The following is a 21,574-nucleotide window of genomic DNA, read 5'->3' on the forward strand; positions in this document are numbered from 1 at the left end:
GAACAGCTCCAATTTACAATACGAAATTCTGGTTTAGAGATGCTTCAGATGCACCAAAATGGCTTTAAACTGAAAGATCCCAGGAAGGAATTCCTCCCTGTGAGGTGGGCAGGTCCTGGCAGAGGTGCCCAGAGCAGCTGGGGCTGCCCCTGGATCCCTGGCAGTGCCCAAGGCCAGGCTGGACACTGGGCTGGAGCTCCTGGGACAGTGGCAGTGTCCCTGCCATGGCAGGGGTGGCACTGGGGGGGATTTGAGGTCCCTTCCAGCCTTAACCATTCTGGGATTCTGAAGGAGCAGCCACCACACCAGGTATTTCTCCCTTGTCCTGCTGGTTCTGCCATTTGTATTTGGCTCCATTCCTCCTCACCCATCGTGTGCCAGCCTTAGGGAAGGAGCTCTGGGTGTGTTTGCAGGATGGCTCCCAGCCAAGGCCAGCCCCATCTCAGTGCCACTGTCAGAGCTCCCATCAGTGTCAGTGGGGGGCTGCTTGTGATGGATGTTTGTTTTTTAAGAATCCCACCTTTTTTTAATTCCCTGCATTATTTCCCTGCTGTTCCCTCACCTGCTTTTGGGATGGATTCCATGGCACAGACTCCCAAGGCTGTGATTCCCTGACACGGCTCATTGGAGATGGCAGAGGATCCCTCCCAAATCTCACCCTGCTGCTGGCATCCTCCTTCCACACTGCCCTCCCCCAGACACCTTCCTGGGGCTTGTTCTGTGGCAGGCAGCACGAGCCAGCTCTCCCCACCCCATGGGAGCGAGGGGCTGTGTCAGATGTTACTGGGGAAGCACTGGGGTTTTGTAGGAGTTACCACAAATTAGTCAGCATTGTTGGGATTGCCCTCCTCACCCTCATTAGTGAAGGCAAAAGCAGGATTGAGAGGAAAAGGAAGCTCAGTTGAAGCTCAGCTGAGCCTCTCTGCTGGGTGCTGGTGCCACTGTTCTTGGAGGGCAGCAGCACTCGGAATTAATAAATCTGAAAATCACAGCCTGGCTGACAGCACTTGGCATATTGTTGTTGTTGTGTCCCCTCTGGTCACTGCAGCTGAAGGAGGAGATTTTTCCTCTCCTTTCTCTCCCAGTCCCACTGTGTTTGACAGCCCTTTCCACGTGGGTTCTTCCATTATTTCTCTTGTGCAGTGTGTTTTGTACTGTGAGCTTTGCAGGGGGAAGGTGAGCTCTTCCTTTTGCCTGTGACTGCTCAGAGTGTTCTGTGCAGGGATCCTCGCTCAGCCTCTGCAAACCCCCAGTGCCAGCCCCTGCCCTGGCAGAGCTTCCAGGGAGAAACTCTGACATGGTGACTCGAGCACAAACTCTCTGGGGAGCAGGAGAGGGAGCTGGGGGGGCTCAGCCTGGAGGAAAGGGCCTCAGGAGGGAGCTTCTCACTCCTGCAGCTCCCTGGCAAGAGGGTGCAGCCAGGTGTGGGTTGGTCTCTGCTCCCAGGTGATAGCACAAGGGGAAATGGCCTCAAGTTGCTCCAAATTGTTCAGCTTGGATAGCAGGAAAAGTTTCTTCACTGAAAGAGTGAATAAACATAGAACAGAGTGCTTGGTGGAGTCACCATCCCTGGACATGTTCAGAAGATGAGTTGATGTGGCACTCGAGGACATGGTTTAGCGGGCAGGTGGACTGGGGATCTGGGAGGTCCTTTCCAACCTTAATGATTCTCTAATTCTATTCTGCTGTCCCACAAAGGGTTTTAAAATATTGCATTTGAATGTAGAATCTTGGGACATTGAAACAGTCACACAGAATTTACCAAGCTGGTAAATCTTACTGGGTCACATGTTTTCCATCTTGGAGCATTCAGTGTTTGAACTTGCATTGCACAGGGCAGTGTCTGCCTGGTGCTTTCCTTGGGCTGTTCCACTGAGCCCTGGCCCCTGTTGAAGCCCTTCCCTTTGTTCTGCACCCCCAGAGGACCAGTTACCTCCTGGCTTCCCCAACATTGACATGGGGCCCCAGCTGAAGGTGGTGGAGCGGACGCGGACGGCCACGATGCTGTGTGCGGCCAGCGGGAACCCCGACCCCGAGATCACCTGGTTCAAGGATTTCCTGCCCGTGGACCCCAGCGCCAGCAACGGCAGGATAAAACAGCTGAGATCAGGTAAGGGCTGGGGCTGAGGCTGGAGGAGTTGAGAGCAAATAGAGACGTGAGGAGACTGCTCAGAGGGGCCTGAGGCAGAGGAGAGGGCTGATAGATGCAGCCTCCACTGCTGTGGATTGGGGCATTTGAGTTTTTTTGGTTTTTACACCAAGAGCAGTTGGAGTTTCCAGTTTTAGCCCTCCTGTTCTTCTCTGCTGCTCAGCTGACATGAAGGGAATGACAACAGGGAAGCTGGCACCCACCCAGACAAGTTCCCTGGACCACGGTACTCTTGAGCTCAGGGGAGACTCCAGGGATGGGGGCTGAGGGTTTGTTCCTCAGAGCAAGAACTGGAAGGAAGAACCACCCTGGCAGACACTTCTTTCTATGCCACACACACCTGCTGTAGGCTCCGTGGTCAGGCAGCCTCTTGCTGTCAAGCACGGTGGTGAAATCTCAAAGCTGGTGTTGAAGAACAGCTCGTGCAGGATGTCCCCAGCATCACATCCCTGCAGCCATCGCTGGACAGCACTTGGGAATGTTCTGGAGTGACCCCTCGCTGCCTCTGCCCGTGGAGTCCATCTCCACCAACAGATGTACCCCAGCTCCGTGGCTCTTGTCAGTTTTCCATCTTTCCCCATCTGCTTGTCCATCTGTCTCTCTTGTTTGTTTTCTGTTTGCTGTTTTGTGTGTGTGGCAACGTGACATCTCTTAATATTCACGTTTCAGGAGCTGGTTTTGTACTTGTTAAACCTGCCAGTTCTCTGTGTGAGAGTCTGTGCAAGGAGGACATAGGTGGATTTATTGCTGAGTACTGCTGATAAAATACTTCCATTGAGAGCTGCAAAAATGAAACAAGTTTTGCAAGTTCTACCTTTTGACAAAAACTAACCCAAGAAATAATCCTTTTCACAAACTACTGGGGCTGAGTGCTTTGACCCAGCCTAGAGGAAAGGTGTCCATGGTCCATTTTTCAGTATTCTTTGGCAAAAGAAAGGCATTGTTGTAGGCAGAGGCAAAGCAGAGGCTTTGGTGAGGCGACTGGAGTTGATTTGTTCATATGAGACCTTTCACAAGTTCTCCAATGATCAGCAACTGCTCCTGCCCAGATCTCTGCTGGCCCTGGAGAAATCACTTCTGACTCTGTCCTGCTGGAGCTGGACAGCAAGGCATGGAAACACCTGGTTTTTCTCTTGCTCGATGATTCTACGTAGAAGTTTTTAGTTCTGTGGGCCACCAGTGGGAAAGCTTCAGCATAGCTCCAGTTTAATGTAGCTTTTACACACCTGCATAAATGGCTCCTTGTTCAGTGAAGCAAAGTTACAAGCAGATCCTTAAACTGCTTTGTTGAATTAGAATGGCTTGTTGAATCCCACGAACGCAGATGAGATTGACCTCCCTGTTTTATCATAACAGCTGAGGCAAATGCAAATAAAAAAAATCACTCAGCATAAATAATGAGAAGTAAACTAGAATTATATCATGCTCTGTGACCATGATCTGAAGTGTGAGTAATGCACAGGCAGATTATTTTTAATACATTCATCATCGTGCTAGAATGCCTTTACTCTTTAGCTCAGTTTGATCTGGTGTTTTCCTTGAAGCCACCTGAGTGCTTCCTTTTTATTCCAGTGAATTTATTAACCTCAGAGTGAACCCTTGACCCTTCTGATAAATAGAAGATACCTGCTGAGATTTAATCTCATTTACAGCTGCTTTAAATTAGTAAACTGGTGGAATCCTCAAGCATCCCTGTTGTCTTCAGGGCACAAACCTGTAGCCTGTATGTCAGGGAGTGCAGATCCTTGGGCAGTCAGGACTTCCCAGTTCTCCAATTTCATCTCCTTTCGTGGCCTTCCAAACCTTGCAGGTTCTGCAAAGAGAGGCCTGAATGGGAGGAAGCTCTGTCTGGGCTCCTGCTTCCCTCAGACATCATGAACATCTCAGTCTTAGAGATCAGGCTGGACAAGAGTTTAAGTGGCCTTGGAAAAATGGATTTTTCTGCTTATCTTGGGAGGTTTAAAGCAGAAGGCAAAGCCAATGTCCTCTGCTCAGCTGCCATCTAGGGGGGACACAGGAGGCAGCCTTCAGCCACCTTCCTCAGCACTCAAACACTAAAACCTTTTGTGTCTTGTGTGTGTCTTCTGTTTTCTAAATAACTGGCTATAACAAGCTTTTCTTTTCTTTTTTTTTTTTTTCACTTTTTATTTAACACTCAGAGACCTTTGGTAAGTTTATTAAATTTAAAAAAAAATTTCAAATCAAACCAAAAAACCCCAAACCTGCTAATGTGCAGATTTGTAACCCTTGCCCTTTAAACTAATTCCTTTGTAACTGCTTCTTGAGAGGCATGCTCTGCATTTCTTCTACTAACTCTTTCAGTAGGGATGTTCTGCCCTCTAAATTAATTTCTGCAGGGGCATTGCAGGCTACAAAAAAAAAAGAATAGTAATAATAATTCTAATTAATTTATCTCTATAAAGAGATAACAGCTAAATATGAACCTCCTAACATTGGATAGATTTTTTTTTTTTTGTATCTTAGCAACAGTTGTCCTGGAATTCCCCAATTACACAATAGCTTGTACCCTGGAACTGTGGTAATTGTGTTCACACCTGCAGGAGGTCTTGGAGTTTCACATCTAACGGAGTTATTGGCATTTTGAGGAGGGAGAATTGGGGGTGCAGCATTTCCAAACTGAGGCTGTAAATCACAGGCTGGTGGCTGTGGGGAAGGGTTGAGGAAGGGAAGAGCCCTTGCAGGACCTTCCCCAGAGCTGCTGTTCCCATGGGGGCCAAGTCCCCCCTTTTCCCCCTGTTCCTCCTGTTCCCCCCTGTTCCTCTGTCCCCTCCATTCCCTGTTCCCTGTTCCTGGGATGTCAGGCCCCTGTTCCCTGTTCCTGGGATGTTCCCTGTTCCCTGTTCCCCTGTTCCCTGTTCCCTGTTCCCCTGTTCCCTGTTCCTGGGATGTCAGGCCCCTGTTCCCTGTTCCCTGTCCCCTGTCCCCTGTCCCCTGTCCCCTGTTCCCTGTTCCCTGTTCCCAGTTCCCTGTTCCCTGTTCCTGGGATGTCAGGCCCCTGTTCCCTGTTCCCTGTTCCCTGTTCCCCTGTTCCCCTGTTCCCTGTTCCCTGTTCCTGGGATGTCAGGCCCCTGTTCCCTGTTCTCTGTTCCCTGTCCCCTGTTCCCTGTTCCCTGTTCCCAGTTCCCTGTTCCTGGGATGTTCCCTGTTCCCTGTTCCTGGGATGTCAGGCCCCTGTTCCCTGTTCCCAGTTCCCTGTTCCCCTGTTCTCTGTTCCTGGGATGTTCCCTGTTCCCTGTTCCTGGGATGTTCCCTGTTCCCTGTTCCTGGGATGTCAGGCTGCAGCTGCCCTCCAGGATCCAGCCTGGCAGAGCTGCAGAGACCCCGAGGGTTTCCTGCTTGTGTGGAGCAGAAATCTGCTCCAGCCCTGGGGAGAGCAGCTCAGCACACACATGTTCCCACACGTGGCCTGGCAGAAGGTGGGGATGTGTTTGTGTCATTGCCATGGCAATGGTGACTGTCCTCCTCCTCCTCCTCCTCCTCCTCCCGAGGCTCCCAGAATCCGTGGGCAGCTCAGGGAAGGGATGGTGGGAGAGCAGACCCCATCCTCAGTGACAGAGGGGACACCTGCACAGGGAATTCTGCCTGGCACCATCTTGGGCCTTTATAATCCACAGGCAAGGCCTTTAAGCTGCCTTTTGCCTCTGCTGCTAAACCCCAGGCTGGCCATCTGGGCTCACACAGCCTCAAAATTTGCCCTAAATAGGCAGATCTGGAGATCCAGAGAGGCTGTGCAAGGCAGTGTGAGGAGTCTGCACGTAGCATCCCAAACCAGCTTTCCACTCCAAAAGTCAGCATCCAGTGTGAGCCCTTCCTGCAAAGCTGTGTCCTCACTGTGCCCTCGCTCCTGGCAGCCTTGTGCTCGTGCCCTGTGTGGGATGCCAGGCAAGCCAAGTACTGGCTGCAGGAGCCTCCCCTGCACCCCCACGACCCCGTATCAAACCCTTCAGGACCTGTCAGAGCTGCACAGAATAATTAATTAATAATTAATTATCCCCTTCCAGCCCCCTCCTGCTGCCCCTGTGTTGAACATGGAGCTGGTTAGATGTGAAACTCCAACAGTGGAAAATCTCCCATCTGTGTCTGTGCCCCCACCCAAAGTGCTGCTCGAGCTCATTTGACTCAAATTCTGGTGTGGGGCATCATCTGGTGCTGTGGAGCCCCTCCCGTGTGCCAGAGCTGGGGCTGGGCAGCCCAGGCTGGCACTGCTGGCTCTCACAGAGCCCTGGCCCCTGGCCAGGCTGTGCCCAGAGCCCCTTCCCAGGGCAGGGCTGCTGTTCACAGGAGCCACAAGTGACAAACCTGCAGTGACACCAGAGGCTGCTGTGCTGATGCTGTGTCTGGGCTTGCACAGCTCTGACTTCCAGCACGTTTCTGCTGTCAATTAGAGTGAACTTTCACAGGAAACTGCCAGGCTTAGCCAAGGCCAGAGAAGCTTTTGAGCCATGGGTGATGTTGGGATCTCTTCCCCTCCTCTACCCTCTTCCCATTAGCCTTGTTCCATATTGGTGCCACAGATGGCAGATTTTCACTCCAATTTTGAGACAGAAGGATGTATCAGAGGCTGTTTATATTTCCACTGAGTTGATCTATGACCTTTTGCTGCTTTCTCTCTCTCTCTCTCTCTCTTGCTTTTTAAACCTTCCTGCCACCTCCTGGGTGGTGATCTCCCCGAGTCCATGCTCCCCCACCTCTTCCAAGCGCTGTCTCTCCAACTTTTGTCCTGAGAGCTAACAACCTGCTTCATTAACCTTAGCTAGTTCCTAACCCTAACTAGATGCTAACTTTTCTCTAGCTAATAACCTAACCTCATAACTAGAAGCTGAGTCTAACTAGAGTCTAATCCCTAACACTATAATGCCTCTGTTGCCTTAGCTCCTTTGAAAAATAAAGGTGAACTCTAATTAGTATCTCTGTATTTTTACCTTCTATCCTGAGAATGGAGGATTGAACCGCAGCAGGAGGATGAGCAGGGCTGAAGGATAAGGAGGGAAGGGGGTTTTGGTGGTTAAGGCAGAAGACTGGCACGGAGGAGGCTTTGACTCCTGTTCTTGCCTGTGCCAATCTTCCCTCCGTGGCTTTGGGCAAGTTGCTTCACCTCTGCCTCAGTTTCCCCATGTGTAAAGCAGGATGATAACTCTGCTGTTCCTCCCCAGGGGAGAGGAGGGGGTGAGAGGCTGATATTTGTCATTTGATGTGCTCCACAGCCCTGGCTGGGAGTGCTGCAGAGTGGCAGCAGTGTCACCATTGCAGAGGAGCTCGTGCATCTCTCCCTAGGGAGAGGCAAAACTTGGCACTGCGGGATCTGCCCTGTTCTCAGGATTGGGGTAAAAACCCACCAGCTAAACCCCTTTCTCTGATAAGTTTTGAATGCCACTGTGAGCAAAAGGACCTGCCGTGTTTTCAAGGGAAGATGGTTTGGTTGCAGCCCCAGGAGGTCAGGTGGGGACAGGGGTTTTACCCCTGGCTGTCACTCCCTGCCCCCTGCCCGAGGCTGGGCCCTGAGGGACAACAGGAGGGGCTTGGAATAAAATCCCCCAGGCAGCAGGCAAGGGCAGCAGGGCTCTTCTCTCCACACAGCCCCTCCTCACTGGCATCAGGGCGGCTCCAGAGCCGCTGCAGGAGGTACCAGGGAGCCCTGTCACCTCTCCAGTGCCCAGACCTGCCTCAGTCCCTGTGCAGAGCCCTGAGGGATGGCCAGAGGTGCTGAGCAGGGCACGCTCTGAGCTCTGAGCTCTGAGCTCTGTCACGTCTGTGCCGAGAGCTGCCGTGTGGAGCTGGGGATTTGCTGGGCAAGGTGGGGTCAGACCTGCAGCTCAGTGCGGTGCCAGGCGCCGTGTGTCCCTCTCCCTGTCCCCATTCCTGTCCCCAGCCCTGTCCCCAGCCCTGTCCCAGCCCTGTCCCCATCCCTGTCCCCATCCCTGTCCCCATTCCTGTCCCCAGCCCTGTCCCATCCCTGTCCCCATCCCTGTCCCCATCCCTGTCCCCATCCCTGTCCCCATCCCTGTCCCCATCCCTGTCCCCATTCCTGTCCCCATCCCTGTCCCCATCCCTGTCCCCAGCCCTGTCCCAGCCCTGTCCCCATTCCTGTCCCCATCCCTGTCCCCATCCCTGTCCCCAGCCCTGTCCCATTCCTGTCCCCAGCAGTGCTGAGGTAAATGCAGTGCTCAGTGAGTAGCCAACAGTGATGTTTGCTGAGAGCCTGAGAGGTTTCTGTACATTCCTACAACAAAATGGAGCCAGTCTCAAGCCCTTTGAAGCCAAGAGCCACAGAGACTCTGCAAAGAGCCAGCTGGACTGGGCTGCTCAAAGGACACCCCACCTAAAGTACCCCGAGCCCTTTTCAGTGTCCTGTAATTTGAGATAGACCAAGTTTCCTACTGGGAACTGTCTTCCTTGACTCAGGTCCTTTTCCCACGGGCAGTGCAGGTGTTTGGGGTTTTGCAGTCATTTCACTCATTTTCTTTGTTTTCTTTGCAGAAGGTACACCGATCCGAGGTAAGACACCCCCAGCTCACTCACTCACCCACTCTCCAAACACTTCTCTCCACACAGATCCCGTTTCATTGCCCTGTGCTCAGTACAGATTCGTATTGTTGTTATGTTTTCTTGTCCTGCTTCACCTCTGAATATTTCTTTTTTATACCTGTCTTTATTTTATCTATGGTTATAATGTCCTTTTTTGTTTGCTGGGTGCACTTGGTAATACTGATACTGTTATTTTAATAACGTCTCCGGCTGCGCTGCCTCAGATTTATGGCAGAGTTTTAAGAGCTAATCTCTCCAGGACTATGAAGGACTGAAGTTTATCTCAAGCATTAAATGCTATCAAAGCTTGGTAAATACTTAGGACTTTCTCTTGATTGGTGCAAAGTGCTCCCAAGCTGCTGATGGTGATGAGAGTTTTCCAGTCCTTTGCTCAGGCAGATCTTCAGCACTTACCATCTCAGCGTACTCATTTGTTTGGCTCCAGAGCCTCTTTCCACTTCCTCCCCACTCTCTTACCCTTAGGTTTCTCTGGAAAGATCCGTGGTAAGTAGCTTCTGCACTGTCTCTTTAATGGAGTCCAAAATTGACCTCAAAGGCAGGAGGAACTGGGTGTGCACCCCTTGGAACACCCTGCTTTGGTTTTATCTCCACTGGCACATTTAAAATTCCATAATTTTCTGCTGGTAAAAGCAACAGGAGGTGCTGTAGGTGAGATTTACGTTTTCACACATCATCTCCGTTGGCTCCTGACAAGTGCTGAACACTCCTCACCCTCTCTGCAGCCTCATTTCTGCCATTGCCTTGTCCAGCAGGGGTGAGGAGTGGGCAGGGAGGGAGGGCTGAGTCCCTATTCCCCAGGGAATGCTGCCCACTGCAGCCCTTGGTTCCCTTCCTGCTCTGGAGCGGGGCTTCATCTCCCCTGGGTACTCTCAGACCAGTGATGCTCATGAGCAGCACAGAAAATGTACCTGGAACCAATGGGAACAACCCACAGATTTGTCCAAATTAACAGAAATTTCTGGGAAAACTCAGCAGCCAGCTTTTCCATTCTCCAACAGCAGAGCTGGAGCTGTAATTCCATATGAAATATGCTCAGCTGGGTGCTCAGTGGGAAGCTCCAGTCAGTCTGGGTTTTAACTCCTGTTGTGCTGAAATGCCCGCAGATTCTTTTGGAATGGATTTTGTTTGGTTTACTGGCCTGGGTGGGGGTATTTTGGGGTTTCATTTCCTCTGTTCTGCCTTTAGGAACTCCCAGGCACAGGGGATGCTGTGGGGAATTGCACTCACACCCCAGCCCTGTCCCAAATCCTCTCCCAGCCCCACGTCCCCCACCAGCATCGCTCCCACCCTCGCACACGCAGAGGAACGGGAGCTCTGTGTCCTCTGTGAACACACTGCTTTTTCCTCCCTGAAAAGGCTGTATCTGCAACCAACAATGATCTCATTTGCACTCCTCTCACTTAAGATTTTATCAATACTATTACACTGAGCTGGAATTGTTTGGTTTTCATATATAGGTGGGGTTTTTTTCCAGAGATGGGAGTTAAGAATCTTACCACATGTGAGCTCTGTCCATATCTGTAGTGTAATCATGTACTCCTAATACATAAAACATTTGAGAGCCTGTTGAATTATTTATGTAGTATGTATTTTAACTGGAGTTTTGCAGGGATGAAGCCTTCTGAGGTAAATGAGGCAATTTTCTTCCATGTAGTTCCATGCTGCATCTCTCTGCATATTTGCTGACAGGAATCTTTAGTTTGGGCTCTGGGTATATTCCTGTAGCCTGCAATAATACACAAGTTTAAGAAAAACCTTAATCCTTTTGGCCCAGATGATGTAAACCATGCAGGCAATTTTGAAGTTCCAATGCAGTATTTATAGGGTTTTCCCTGGGGAATATTTACTATCAGTAAGGTGCTTTTCACAGGGGCTCTTATCTCCCCTAGACTTCCTGAGGAGCAGGTATCGGGCACAAAACAAAGGCAGCGGTGATGGAAATTCCCCAGGCAGTGGGTGACAAAGCCTTTCACTTTTATGGTCACCGCTTCAAATTGAGCAGGGGAAAGTCAACTGCCTGCTGATGGATTTCTGGGGATCACAGTAATATGGATTATTGAGGCTGATTTCGGGAGTTCTGGTGCAGAACGCCTGCATTGCAGAAGCCACAAAACTTGGTGCTTTTGCTGATGAGTTGAGGACAAAGAGCAGCACGGGCTGGAGAGGGGGGATTGGATTTTCCGATGGCTGGGGTCGGAGGAGCAGAGCTGGTGCCCTGCCTGCAGAGCCAGCAGAGCCGTGACCATGTGTCTGTGCTGCCGTCTCTTGTCCCCTCACAGGTGGGCTGCAGATCGAGAGCAGCGAGGAGACGGACCAGGGCAAGTACGAGTGCGTGGCCAGCAACAGCGCCGGGGTGCGCTACTCATCCCCCGCTAACCTTTACGTGAGAGGTAGGGAGCACAGCGGCTCACTGCACCCACCCTTCTCCGGGCTCCTCGGGGCTCCTCGGGGCTCCTCCGGGCTCCTCGGGGCTCCTCCGGGCCCGTGCTCCCCTCCCGGGCAGCTGGGGTGGCACAGGGGTCCCGCTGTCCCCGAGCCCCCGGAGCTGCCGAGCGCGACCCAGGGCAGCGCACCCCAAACCCGCCGGGGCAAATCCCTCCAGCCGCACCTCTGGAGACCACGATTCCCCTTTGTCCCAAAGGGACCGCGATTCCCCTTTGTTTGTCCCAAAGGGACCGCGATTCCCCTTTGTTTGTCCCAAAGGGACCACGATTCCCCTTTGTCCCAAAGGGACCACGATTCCCCTTTGTTTGTCCCAAAGGGACCACGATTCCCCTTTGTCCCAAAGGGACCGCGATTCCCCTGTGTCCCAAAGGGACCACGATTCCCCTTTGTCCCAAAGGGACCACGATTCCCCTTTGTTTGTCCCAAAGGGACCACGATTCCCCTTTGTCCCAAAGGGACCGCGATTCCCCTGTGTCCCAAAGGGACCACGATTCCCCTTTGTCCCAAAGGGACCACGATTCCCCTTTGTTTGTCCCAAAGGGACCGCGATTCCCCTTTGTTTGTCCCAAAGGGACCACGATTCCCCTTTGTTTGTCCCAAAGGGACCACGATTCCCCTTTGTCCCAAAGGGACCGCGATTCCCCTTTGTTTGTCCCAAAGGGACCGCGATTCCCCTTTGTTTGTCCCAAAGGCTCCCTGCTCTCTGGAGCCGGCTGGGTTGAGCTCTGCTGCTGTGCTGGAGAGGAGGGGAGGGTCCCTGGATCCCCCCAGGCTGCAGCAGGAGGCTGCATTGGCACCGCTCCCCCCTCGCTCCCGGCTGCTTTTCCCTGTGCCAGCAGTAATTTGTCCCTGGTTCCTTGGGCACAAACGCTGGGCACGGAGCTGGGGCCACCAGCAGCCACCCCTGCCTCAGGGACAGCCCCTTCACCCCACAGCAGGGCGACAAATGACATCCCTGCCCCTCGATGTTCTCCCAGCCCAGCGGCCAACAGCCTCTCCACTCTCTCTTCTTTTGTTCTCTATGACCTGTAATATTTTGTGTGTAGCTTTGGCTTAACATCTTTCCACAGCAGAAGCCCTTTTGGTAATAAGAGAGCAGGGCTGGTCCTTCTCAATTTGGGAAAAAAAAAAAAGAAAAAACAAAAAAAAACAACCCAAAAAACCATTGGGAGGAAAAAAGAGAAGTTACATCCCTGCAAACTGTTCCCATTTCCATCCCATCGACAGAGGAGGCGCCTCCCACCTACACCCCCGTTAATCTGCAGTCCAATGCAGAGCCATGCTCCTGTGTGCACTCCTTTCTCTCTCTCTTTCTCTCTCTCTCGTGTCTCACGCTCACTAAATCACATGCACATGGAGAGAAGGCTTTTAATAATTTAATGTTTCCAAGCTAAATTTTTAAATAGCCTTTTGTGGCCAGCTGGAAAATTGCGTTTGAAATTTGCCCTGTCGCCTGGGCCCCGAAATTCCGTTTTTGGGAACGTAAATCTGGATCCGATACTAATTCAGGGCTGAATCCATTGCAGACAGCTTAGCTGGAATGGTTTGGGTTCTTTTTTTAAAAAAAAAAAACTAAAAAGAAAAGAAACAGGAAAAAATGTGGGGATTTTTCATTATTGTTTTGTTTATAAATTTCCTCTACTTTTCTGGCCACTCGGAAAGTACCCAGGAGACAAAGGTTGTAACTGGGTGTTGTCTCCACACCTGGATGAGAGGGCTCCAGGTGACAGCCCCGTTCCTACCCCAGTTAGCCCGTGTGTTCTGGGCCTGCCTGCAAACCAGCACTAACCTGCCCAGAGAGTGCAGAAAACAGCGCTGCCAGCTCGGCCTGTGCTTTGGGTGTTTTTCATGCTGTTTAATTCCTTGTTTCTTGTGTGTTAATATCGTGGAAAGGTAACAAATTTCTGAAATGGATTTGCTTTGGTGGGAGGGAGAGTTCATGCACATTTTTCTTCCCGTTTTTTGTTTTAAAAGAGTCTCCAGCACTCTTGTGTTTCCAATTGACTTGTTTCTCCCATAACATGCTTGTCTCTATAGACCACCTGGGATAGGAGTTGTAAGTTTGAACATTGCAAGGAAATGGTTTGGTTTGGTTTTGCTTTTCTTTTCCTTCTTCTAATTATTTCTTTTTTTCCTTATTGGGTCCCATGGTGGAGTCAGAGTGAGCAGGGCTGGGTGTGGGGCTGGGGGGAGCGCGGGGCTCTGCCCGGGCGGGCTCCGCTCCCCCTCTCCGAGGAGCAGAGGGGCTGCAGGGAGGGACAATCCTGCCTGGGCTCAGCACCCTCTGGGGGCTGATGCTGAGCCAGGATTGCTCCAGCCTGGCCTCCCTGCCGAGCTTGGGGCTGCGAGGGATGGGAGGGGGAGCGTTAGGAAGGCAGGAAAGAGGGTCGTTACTACCTTCATTTTTTTTTCCTTTCTTTTTATTTTGGTTAAGAGAAAAAAAAAATCAATCAATTTGCAGCTGACAGCCTTGAGAAGGCCTTTTTTTACTCTCTCTGTGTTTCCCCTATTTTTCTCTTCTCCTCATGTCATTGTGTTCCGCATCAAACCCCCTTAACATCCCTCAGAGCTACGAGAAGGTTGGTGTGGTTTTTTTCTTTTTTACTTTCTTTACCCACATTTTTACATTCGTAAGAGAAAAAAAAAAAAAAAAGAAAAACAATTTTAAAAAATGAAAAGAGAAAAAGCAAGAAATCTTTAAGATGAGCGAGACCCGCGCGTTCCCGGGTCTCACGGAGATGAGTTGAGTTGCATTGTGGGCCTCTCTATGCATCCTTTGGTAATGTTGCTGAGTTCTTGCACTTTTTTGTCGTCATGGTTACCTTGCCGTTTGGACATTGGGCCTGATGCATGATAGGAGAATGTAACAATCTTCTTTGCATGCCACTTTTTAAATTAATTATGAATTATTTTTTCGATATATAAATATGTATAGTTTCTTTTCGTTATACAATTCTGGTTTCTTTGAAGTGGATTTACTCTTACTTTCCAAATTTTTGGTTCTGTTGGGTTTTTTGCTTTCTCTTGATTTCCTGTTTCTGTTTTGATTGGTTATGCTGTGCTGTAGTTTATTCCAAACGCATTGTGAGAAGCCAGTGTTCCTGCCCACCCGGTGGTAACTGAACTCCTCAATCCCTCCAGGAGGAAAGGAGTCACACAGCTCTAACGCCTGTCCATGGAAGCCCTGCTATTTGGGACAAGCCTTTGTTTTGGGGGAGGGAGGGATCTGGGAAGTGGAAAAGATGGTGAGAACCCAGGGGGTCATTCCAAGAGTTAGAGCAGACCCTGGGTCACGTTATTGCTCATTTATTTCTTGAGGTGTGGCTCTTGTTCCACCTCCTGCACACAAAGAAAAGCCCTGACCCTGCTCCGAGGCTTCCCCAGCCACGGGAGCTCGCTCACTGGTCTCTGCCCAGTTCCCTCCAGTAGCAGCAGGAGCAGGGGGCTGTCAGCCCAGCGTGGCACTGACAGAGAGCTCCCTGCTCTTCCCAAATCCCACGCTCGTCTCTCCTGGAGCACCCACGAGTGCACGGGGAGCCCGTGGCCAGGCCGTGCCCCAGCTCCGGGCAGGGTCCCCTGGAGGAGGTGGCAGCTGGTGCTGGGAGCACTGGGAGGGAAGGGCAGGGGGGCAGCTGCCTCCTGGCTCTGCCTGTCCCCATTGTCCCTTCCCTGGGATCCATCCATCCTGTGCTGCCTGCTGCAGCGCCTCCAAACCCAGCCGGGCACAGCCTCCTTCCTACGGGAGCGTGTGAGGAGAATGCAGCTGTGCAGGCATGCAACAGTGCTGGGGCACATCTGGCAGCTGCAGCTATTGCAAACAGCAACCAGCAATCTGGCCAGTGACATTGGAGCTGAAAATGCCTCTTTTCCCTCTTCTCATCTCCCTGTTTGTCCCCAAGAAGCTCCTGTTGCCTCCCATGTGTGCATCCCGAGCGGGTGAGGCACATGGGAGCGTGCACAGGGGGTTTGCAGTGTGTCAGTGGTCCCAGTGGTGCTTGGTGCTTTCCCTGTGCAGAAGTGAATGCCAGCCCTTCCCTGGCTATGCCTTTCCCTCTGCCCGCAGCCCCCAGCTCTCCATCAGCTGCCAAAGGAGTGGCTTTCCTAGGGCACAGGTATTAAAGCTGTGTGATTTTTGAGAAATCCAGTGCAGTATTGACACAGTATCTGTCTCTCTCTTTCTCTCTCTCTCTCTTTCTCTCTGTCTGTCCTTCTCTTTTTTCTTAAAATGCTGAGATTTCAGTGCTCGGACCCTCAGTGCTGGTATTCTCCCCTCCCCTTCCGAGTCCCCCTCCCCGCAGGTACCAGGGTACCACTCCCAAATGCTGCTCTTGATAATTCTCTGGGAAGAGACCAGCTGTGGCTCTTCTGACTTGGATGCTAACAATAGCCAAAAACATCCCCCAGTCCCAAAGCTCTTTTTAAAGAAAAGAAAAAGAAAAACTGCTTGTGCTATTAAAAAAAAAAAGGAATAGCATTTGAAACGAGGTTTTCCCATCCCACCTCCCTCCTGCCTAGGACTAAAAGGTGATAATCACTCCTAATTACAGGATTTTCCTCCATGACTAGGAGTTTGAGTTTCAGGATTTAGGTGCAATTAAAAAGGGATTTATACACCATTATTTTTTATTTGTTTATTTTCTCTTTATAAAGTATTTCTAACATGGCCAAAGTGCACTGCTGCTGCTAAGAATCTCTTGTGATCTGAGAAGGCTTGAAGATTAAATTCTTCCTTAAGAGCCAATAAAAATAATATTAATGATAATGATATCAACAGCAATAAACTAAAGCTAAATGGGATGTGATCATGCTGGAATGGCACCGGGTGAGGAAATAGAGATTTGATACCTGGCTAGATGAGTTTGTGTGGCTTGCTAAAGTTACTGTCTCTGAGCAACCTGCTCTAGTGGAAGGTGTCCTGTGAGAACAGGATGGGCTTTAAGGTCCTTCCAACCCAAACCATGGTCCTGAAATCATTGGTGAAGGGTTTGCCTCGTGTTACTGCAGGTCAGATCATGCCATGGCCCAGAATAACAGAGTGCTAACAGAGGATGCCCAAGGTCAGAGGCAGAAGCCTCTTTCTGGAGACCACAAAAGCAGGTCAGAGGCAGGATAGGTGACCTCTGCCACCACCCCAGAGTGTGGCAGCTTAGGCTGGGCCACCCACCCAGGGCTCCCCTGTGGTCAGTGCAGAGAAGGACACAGTTCTAGGGGCAAGTCAGCACCTCGGTGGGAATCCTGGTTTTTCTGGGAGCCACACAGCTCACCTGGCTTTCAAAAGTCCAGGTCCTGTGTCCCCTCTGCCAAGACCTGTGTCCCCTCTGCCAGGTCCTGTGTCCCCTCTGTCAGGACCTGTGTCCCCTCAGCCAGGACCTGTGTCCCCTCTGCCAGGACCTGTGTCCCCTCAGCCAGGTCAGTGTCCCCTCTGCCAGGTCCTGTGTCCCCTCTGCCAGGACCTGTGTCCCCTCAGCCAGGTCAGTGTCCCCTCTGCCAGGACCTGTGTCCCCTCAGCCAGGTCAGTGTCCCCTCAGCCAGGTCCTGTGTCCCCTCAGCCAGGTCCTGTGTCCCCTCTGCCAGGTCCTGTGTCCCCTCAGCCAGGTCGGTGTCCCCTCTGCCAGGACCTGTGTCCCCTCTGCCAGGACCTGTGTCCCCTCTGCCAGGACCTGTGGCCAGAGCTGCTTTTCCCCCTGGCAATGGAGCCCTTTGCAGCTCTCAATCTCTCAGTCTCTCAGTCTGGGGAGCTGCAGGAGCCAGCTGGGCTGCTGTGCTTTGATGGCAGAATGCAGCTGCTGCCTGTGTGTGCCAGGACCTGGTGTCCCTGTGCTCCTCGGTGTCCCAGAGGAAGGAGGATGAGCTGTGTGGGCTGTGCTTCAGCTCCCTGAGCGTGCAGAGCTGCTGCTGCTGCTGCTGCTGCTGCTGCAGGACACCTTGTCATGGCTGAATTTAGCAGAAATAGGAATTTTCCCCTGTTCACCCAGTGGGGCCCTGTTAGGAGGTAGAAAAGGCAGCAGTTGGGATGCTGCAGGGATAATCCTTCCTGCTCTTGGCTCCAGCTTCTTGTGGCTCTGCTCTTTTCCAGCCCAGGGAGCTGGAAATGGCTCAGCAGGCATTGAAAGCAGCCCAGTGCCTGCTCAGCCCTGCCTTTGCTGCTTGTCACCACCAGCACCAGCTTTGTCACCCCGAGCCAGGCTCTGCAGCCCAGCTCCTGCTGAGAACATTCCCAGGAGCTCCCAAGGCTCTCTGGAAAACCTCAGCTCACTGAGAGACCAAAGATTAAACCAGGCCAGGGCAAAACATGGAAGAGCTGAACTAGGGGAAATTAATTAAAATAAAACCCACAGAAAGGGCAGGGACAGTGTGCCGAGCACCTCAGGAAATAAAGCTTCAAAATAGGTTAAAATGTGACTAATTCAAGCAATAATTTAGCCTGTAGTCTGGGTTAAGTTTGGCACATGAGTAATTTGACCATCAGACCAGAGCTGCTGGTTGGTTCCAGGTGGAACCATTGCTGAGCTTTTCCCTTTCAATCCCATTTAGAGGTTGAAGGAAATAATTCCACATGCACTAGAGATTTAACAAATAGCCACAAGGTCAAAGCAGTCATTGGTATTTTAAACTGTAGGAATTTTAATGCCTTTTTAGACTAGATTGATAAATTCTTTAATGGAGAAGGAGGGAGGCAGAACCACCACTGGGTTGTACAGCTGCCTCTGCAGTGCCCAGTTTGCAGGTGCTAAAATTGAGGGATGGAGAGTTCTGGGATGATTTTTAAGGGTTATTTTATCACTTCTGCGGGTGGGGGAGCGCCCTGTCCATGTTTGGGGTGTCCTCAGCTCTGAAATTCTAGTTCCAAACCAAACAAAGCAAACAAAAACTTCACTGTGTTTCTGCAGAAGGATTTCTCAAGGGTATCAGGAAATGGAAATGGATACAAAAAGCCACCCCCCAAAAAAAAACAATCAAAAAAAATCCAAAGTGTGTATATATCTATGTATATACATGACTATCTCTCTATAGAGGGCACTTTGCAGGAACACTGTGCTGTACTGATCTCGAAATCTCTGCCTGCCTGTGTCTCTTACACCTTTTGCATCGCTGTTCTCTTTGTTTTAGGGGAAAAAATTAGATTACACCTTGTCAAATTAAAATAACAAAAACTAAAACAGTCAAGTCTTTATTTAAAATTACAGAGCTGCTTGAAAAACAATTGGATTCTGATTATTTTCTGTTCAATCCTGTAAAAAACAACAGGAAAAAAAAAAAGAACTGCAAAAGACCAGAGATGTTCAGCCAGCCTGTCGCTCAGCTAATGTGGTTTTTTAAGTGGAGAGTAACAATTATTGGGAAGGTAATGGATTTCCTCCAGACCAAATCCAAGCCTTGGTCTCATTCTTTATTTATCTACCTATTTCCGTATTTGTTTTATTCTCCATGAAGGAAATGAGGAAGGAGATGGGCAGGAGCAGGGAAGCTTCTCGTCCTGTGGAGGGGCGAGGTCGGGAATCCAAACCCCGAAAGGTCTCGGCCCAGAATTGGAATGGGAGAGGGAGGAGGCAGAGGCGGCTGCACGGACATGCAGGGGCAGGGACAGACCACATTTGGGAGGGAGGACAGGTGTAATCTAAGCTTCACTAATAATGTAGAGGCTGCACATTATTTTGGCACCCTTTCCCCTACCCCTCCTCATTTTGGAGCAAGACGGAATGACTCCTGTCTCCCCAAAATGGCCAATAATGTCCGCCTTCTCACCTCATTTGGAGCAGCAGCTTGCTGAGTGTCAAAATGTTTAATACCATTTGGTTTTGTTTGGTGCTTTCAACCAGCCACTTCACTTTCTTTTGTTTCCTTTTTCAATTAATTTCTTCTTTAAGGTATAAGATGCATTTCTCTTTGAGTTGGTTTAATGTGAATCGGGGTTTGAAGTGACATGTTCTTGTCCAGGACATTCTCCTTTCCCCACCTTGCTCCTCCTCCAACGTTTTTTCTCTCTGAGGGGATCTGGAAGGGGCTTTAAAAGAGCAGCTGGTGGGGTTCCTCAGCACAAACTGCTTGGTCCTCAGGTTTCTCTCATTAGCAGCATCATGGGAACACATTTTAAGGATGGATTCTGGTGTTGCAAAAGTCAACCCTGGATCTCAGAGTGTCTCTTCCAATCAGGTCTGTAAATCTTGCAAAAACACCTCTCACCCTGAGTGGTGGTGGGGAACCTGAGTTGTGCTGATGGGGACCAAAAAAGCCAAAAATGCCACTCACAGAACACAAACTGGGTCAACCTCTGCCTCCATGAGCAGCAACAAAACCAATTGGCTTCCAAAGGGTGTGAAAAGTTATGGATCTGTTCTGTTTCTAAAAAAGCACAATTTGGGATGTGAATTTGCAGTGTGAAATGCTTATCCAACAATTAAACAGACTCATAACTAACTGCACTTAAGAAACTTTTCTGTGCCTCTGAAATGGCTTCTTTGCATTGAAATAATTTAATTGTATCCCAAACATCCAGCTCCAGTCCTGGAATCTGATTCTACCCGTAACAAGCTGTATCCTTGTTTGAAAAAAAGCTCCTGAGAGTTTTTTGGCCATGGACAATGTCTGTTTGTGTGTGCCTGCTTGTGTGTGTCTGTCGGGAGCTGTTGCACATGGAGCATGCACATCCGTGTACGCATGCAGGGTCTGGCAAAGCTGTCCTGGAACCAAACACCCCTGGAACTCAGGGAAAGTCCTTCTTGTATCAGAAACTGGGAAAAGTATTATTAGACAAGTGTCTGTGAAGCAGAGTCCTGGCTGCCCCATCCCAATGTTTCCTTTCCAGAGGGCAGTTCTGTTCTTCCCAATCCTTTGAAAGTGTTGAATAGCAAAATGGGAGGAATCTCTACACCTGATTTTTTTCTCGTAAAATTCCCCTTCTTCAGCTGCTGTGGAGCTGGACCCAGAGCTGAGATTGGTCTCGATTCCATCTCCAGCTTCCTTTCCACCACAGCTCTCCTCCTCCTGGGCCTTGACCTAAAGGCTGACCCAGAGACTCTGAGCTTGACGAATTCCCCGTCTCCAGCCAAATGCAAATGTTGTCACAATTAAAATAAACAGCAGCCTGACGGCTCTGGGTAGCCAGAGGTGAACCCTGTACCTGTTGTGGTTGTCACAGCACTGAGCCTTCGCAGGGCTATATCCAGGGGACTCTCTGAGGTCCCCAGCACTCAATTGGAGTTCTCTTCCCATCCTAGATCAGTGTGTGGATGCTGGTATAACTGTGCACACAGGAGAATCTATTTTTTTTTAAACCAGGATGCACCAAGGAAGTGCTGCTGCCTGTTCTGGGCTTGTACCAGCCCCAATCCAAATTCTCCCTCCTTGTGGAACGGGCGGTGCTGAGGGCTGGCACCAGAGGTGCTGGGTGCTTCCCCTGGAGGGTGACAAATGCCCCAGCCCAAAGCAGGGATCCCTGAGAGCCCAGGGCTGACTTGCACCCCTGGGAGCTGTCAGGAGGAGGGAAGGGCTGCTCTGCACTTTTGGGAACATGCTCTGCACAGCCCCTGAGCTTGTGTTTTGTGAGTGGATTTCTCCTTCCCTGCCCAAAACCACAGCCAGGAACAGTCGGTTCCCTTCAGACTCCGATTCTCAGCACTCCGCCCTACATCAGATGATGCTTTTCAGTTATTAAATTCTGGTTTGTTCTTTCTTTTTCTTTTCTTTCCTTTGTTTCTTTTTTTCCCTTTATCTTTCAGTTGGGTTTCATTTCTTTGCGATTAGCTTGGTTTGGATTGTCTTGTTCTGTTCCCATGACAACTCAGTGTTTGCATCCCACCTGCCGTTGTTTGTTGCTGTTGATGCTGTTTGCTGACCGGATCTTGTCCGGATGTGTCTCCCCATTCCTCCTCACCTTTCCCACCTTGCCTCCCCTCTCCAGAAGGTCACATACCAGCCCCCCTCAGAAGAGTCATCCCCACCCCAGATCTGTCTGCATGTTGACCCCACTTGTTTCTTTCCGAGTTCTCTCCATCTTGTCTCCGACTGTGACGGGTGTGGTTTCCACCTGGCTCCATTTTCTGAAGTGTGGCACCTCTGGAAGCAGTGGGAAGCAGGATGGAGTAGGGAACAGGGCTGAGTGTTCTCCGTAGGGGCAGGAGGGAGCAAGGAGCAGGCTGCCTGATCCTTTGAACCAGTGCTGGTGCCTGAGGTGCAACAAACATTGTGGTACCCCCTACACCTTTGTGCAGGTAGAAATCACCTTCTAGTGTCAGTGGCCAGGTGAGTTTGCAGCCCCTCCCTCCACATCCCCATCCTTCTCCCAGCTGAGGATGCTCTCCGTTCTCTCTGCAGATCCGTGCATGCAGGAGTTCCCTTTTGCCACCTCGCAGCTCCTACTGCCACCAAGCTGGAAGTCTTCTCTTCCTTGCCTCCCCCTGCTGGTCCCTGGCT

The 21,574-nt window shown here is 50.7% G+C and overlaps 1 protein-coding gene across 12 annotated transcripts in view; it reads left to right on the forward strand.

Moving 5' to 3' along the window:
* PTPRS (protein tyrosine phosphatase receptor type S) overlaps positions 1 to 21,574 on the forward strand; it is a 143,467-nt gene that overhangs the window by 76,935 nt on the left and 44,958 nt on the right. For all 12 annotated transcript variants that reach the window (XM_058858719.1, XM_058858725.1, XM_058858721.1 and 9 more), the window contains 2 exons: positions 1,922 to 2,110; positions 10,996 to 11,106. In XM_058858719.1, coding sequence (XP_058714702.1) covers positions 1,922 to 2,110; positions 10,996 to 11,106 — 300 coding nt within the window. The remainder of the gene's footprint in view (positions 1 to 1,921; positions 2,111 to 10,995; positions 11,107 to 21,574) is intronic.

The sequence above is a fragment of the Poecile atricapillus genome, chromosome 28, assembly GCF_030490865.1.
Source record: "Poecile atricapillus isolate bPoeAtr1 chromosome 28, bPoeAtr1.hap1, whole genome shotgun sequence".
NCBI classification, from domain to species: domain Eukaryota; kingdom Metazoa; phylum Chordata; class Aves; order Passeriformes; family Paridae; genus Poecile; species Poecile atricapillus.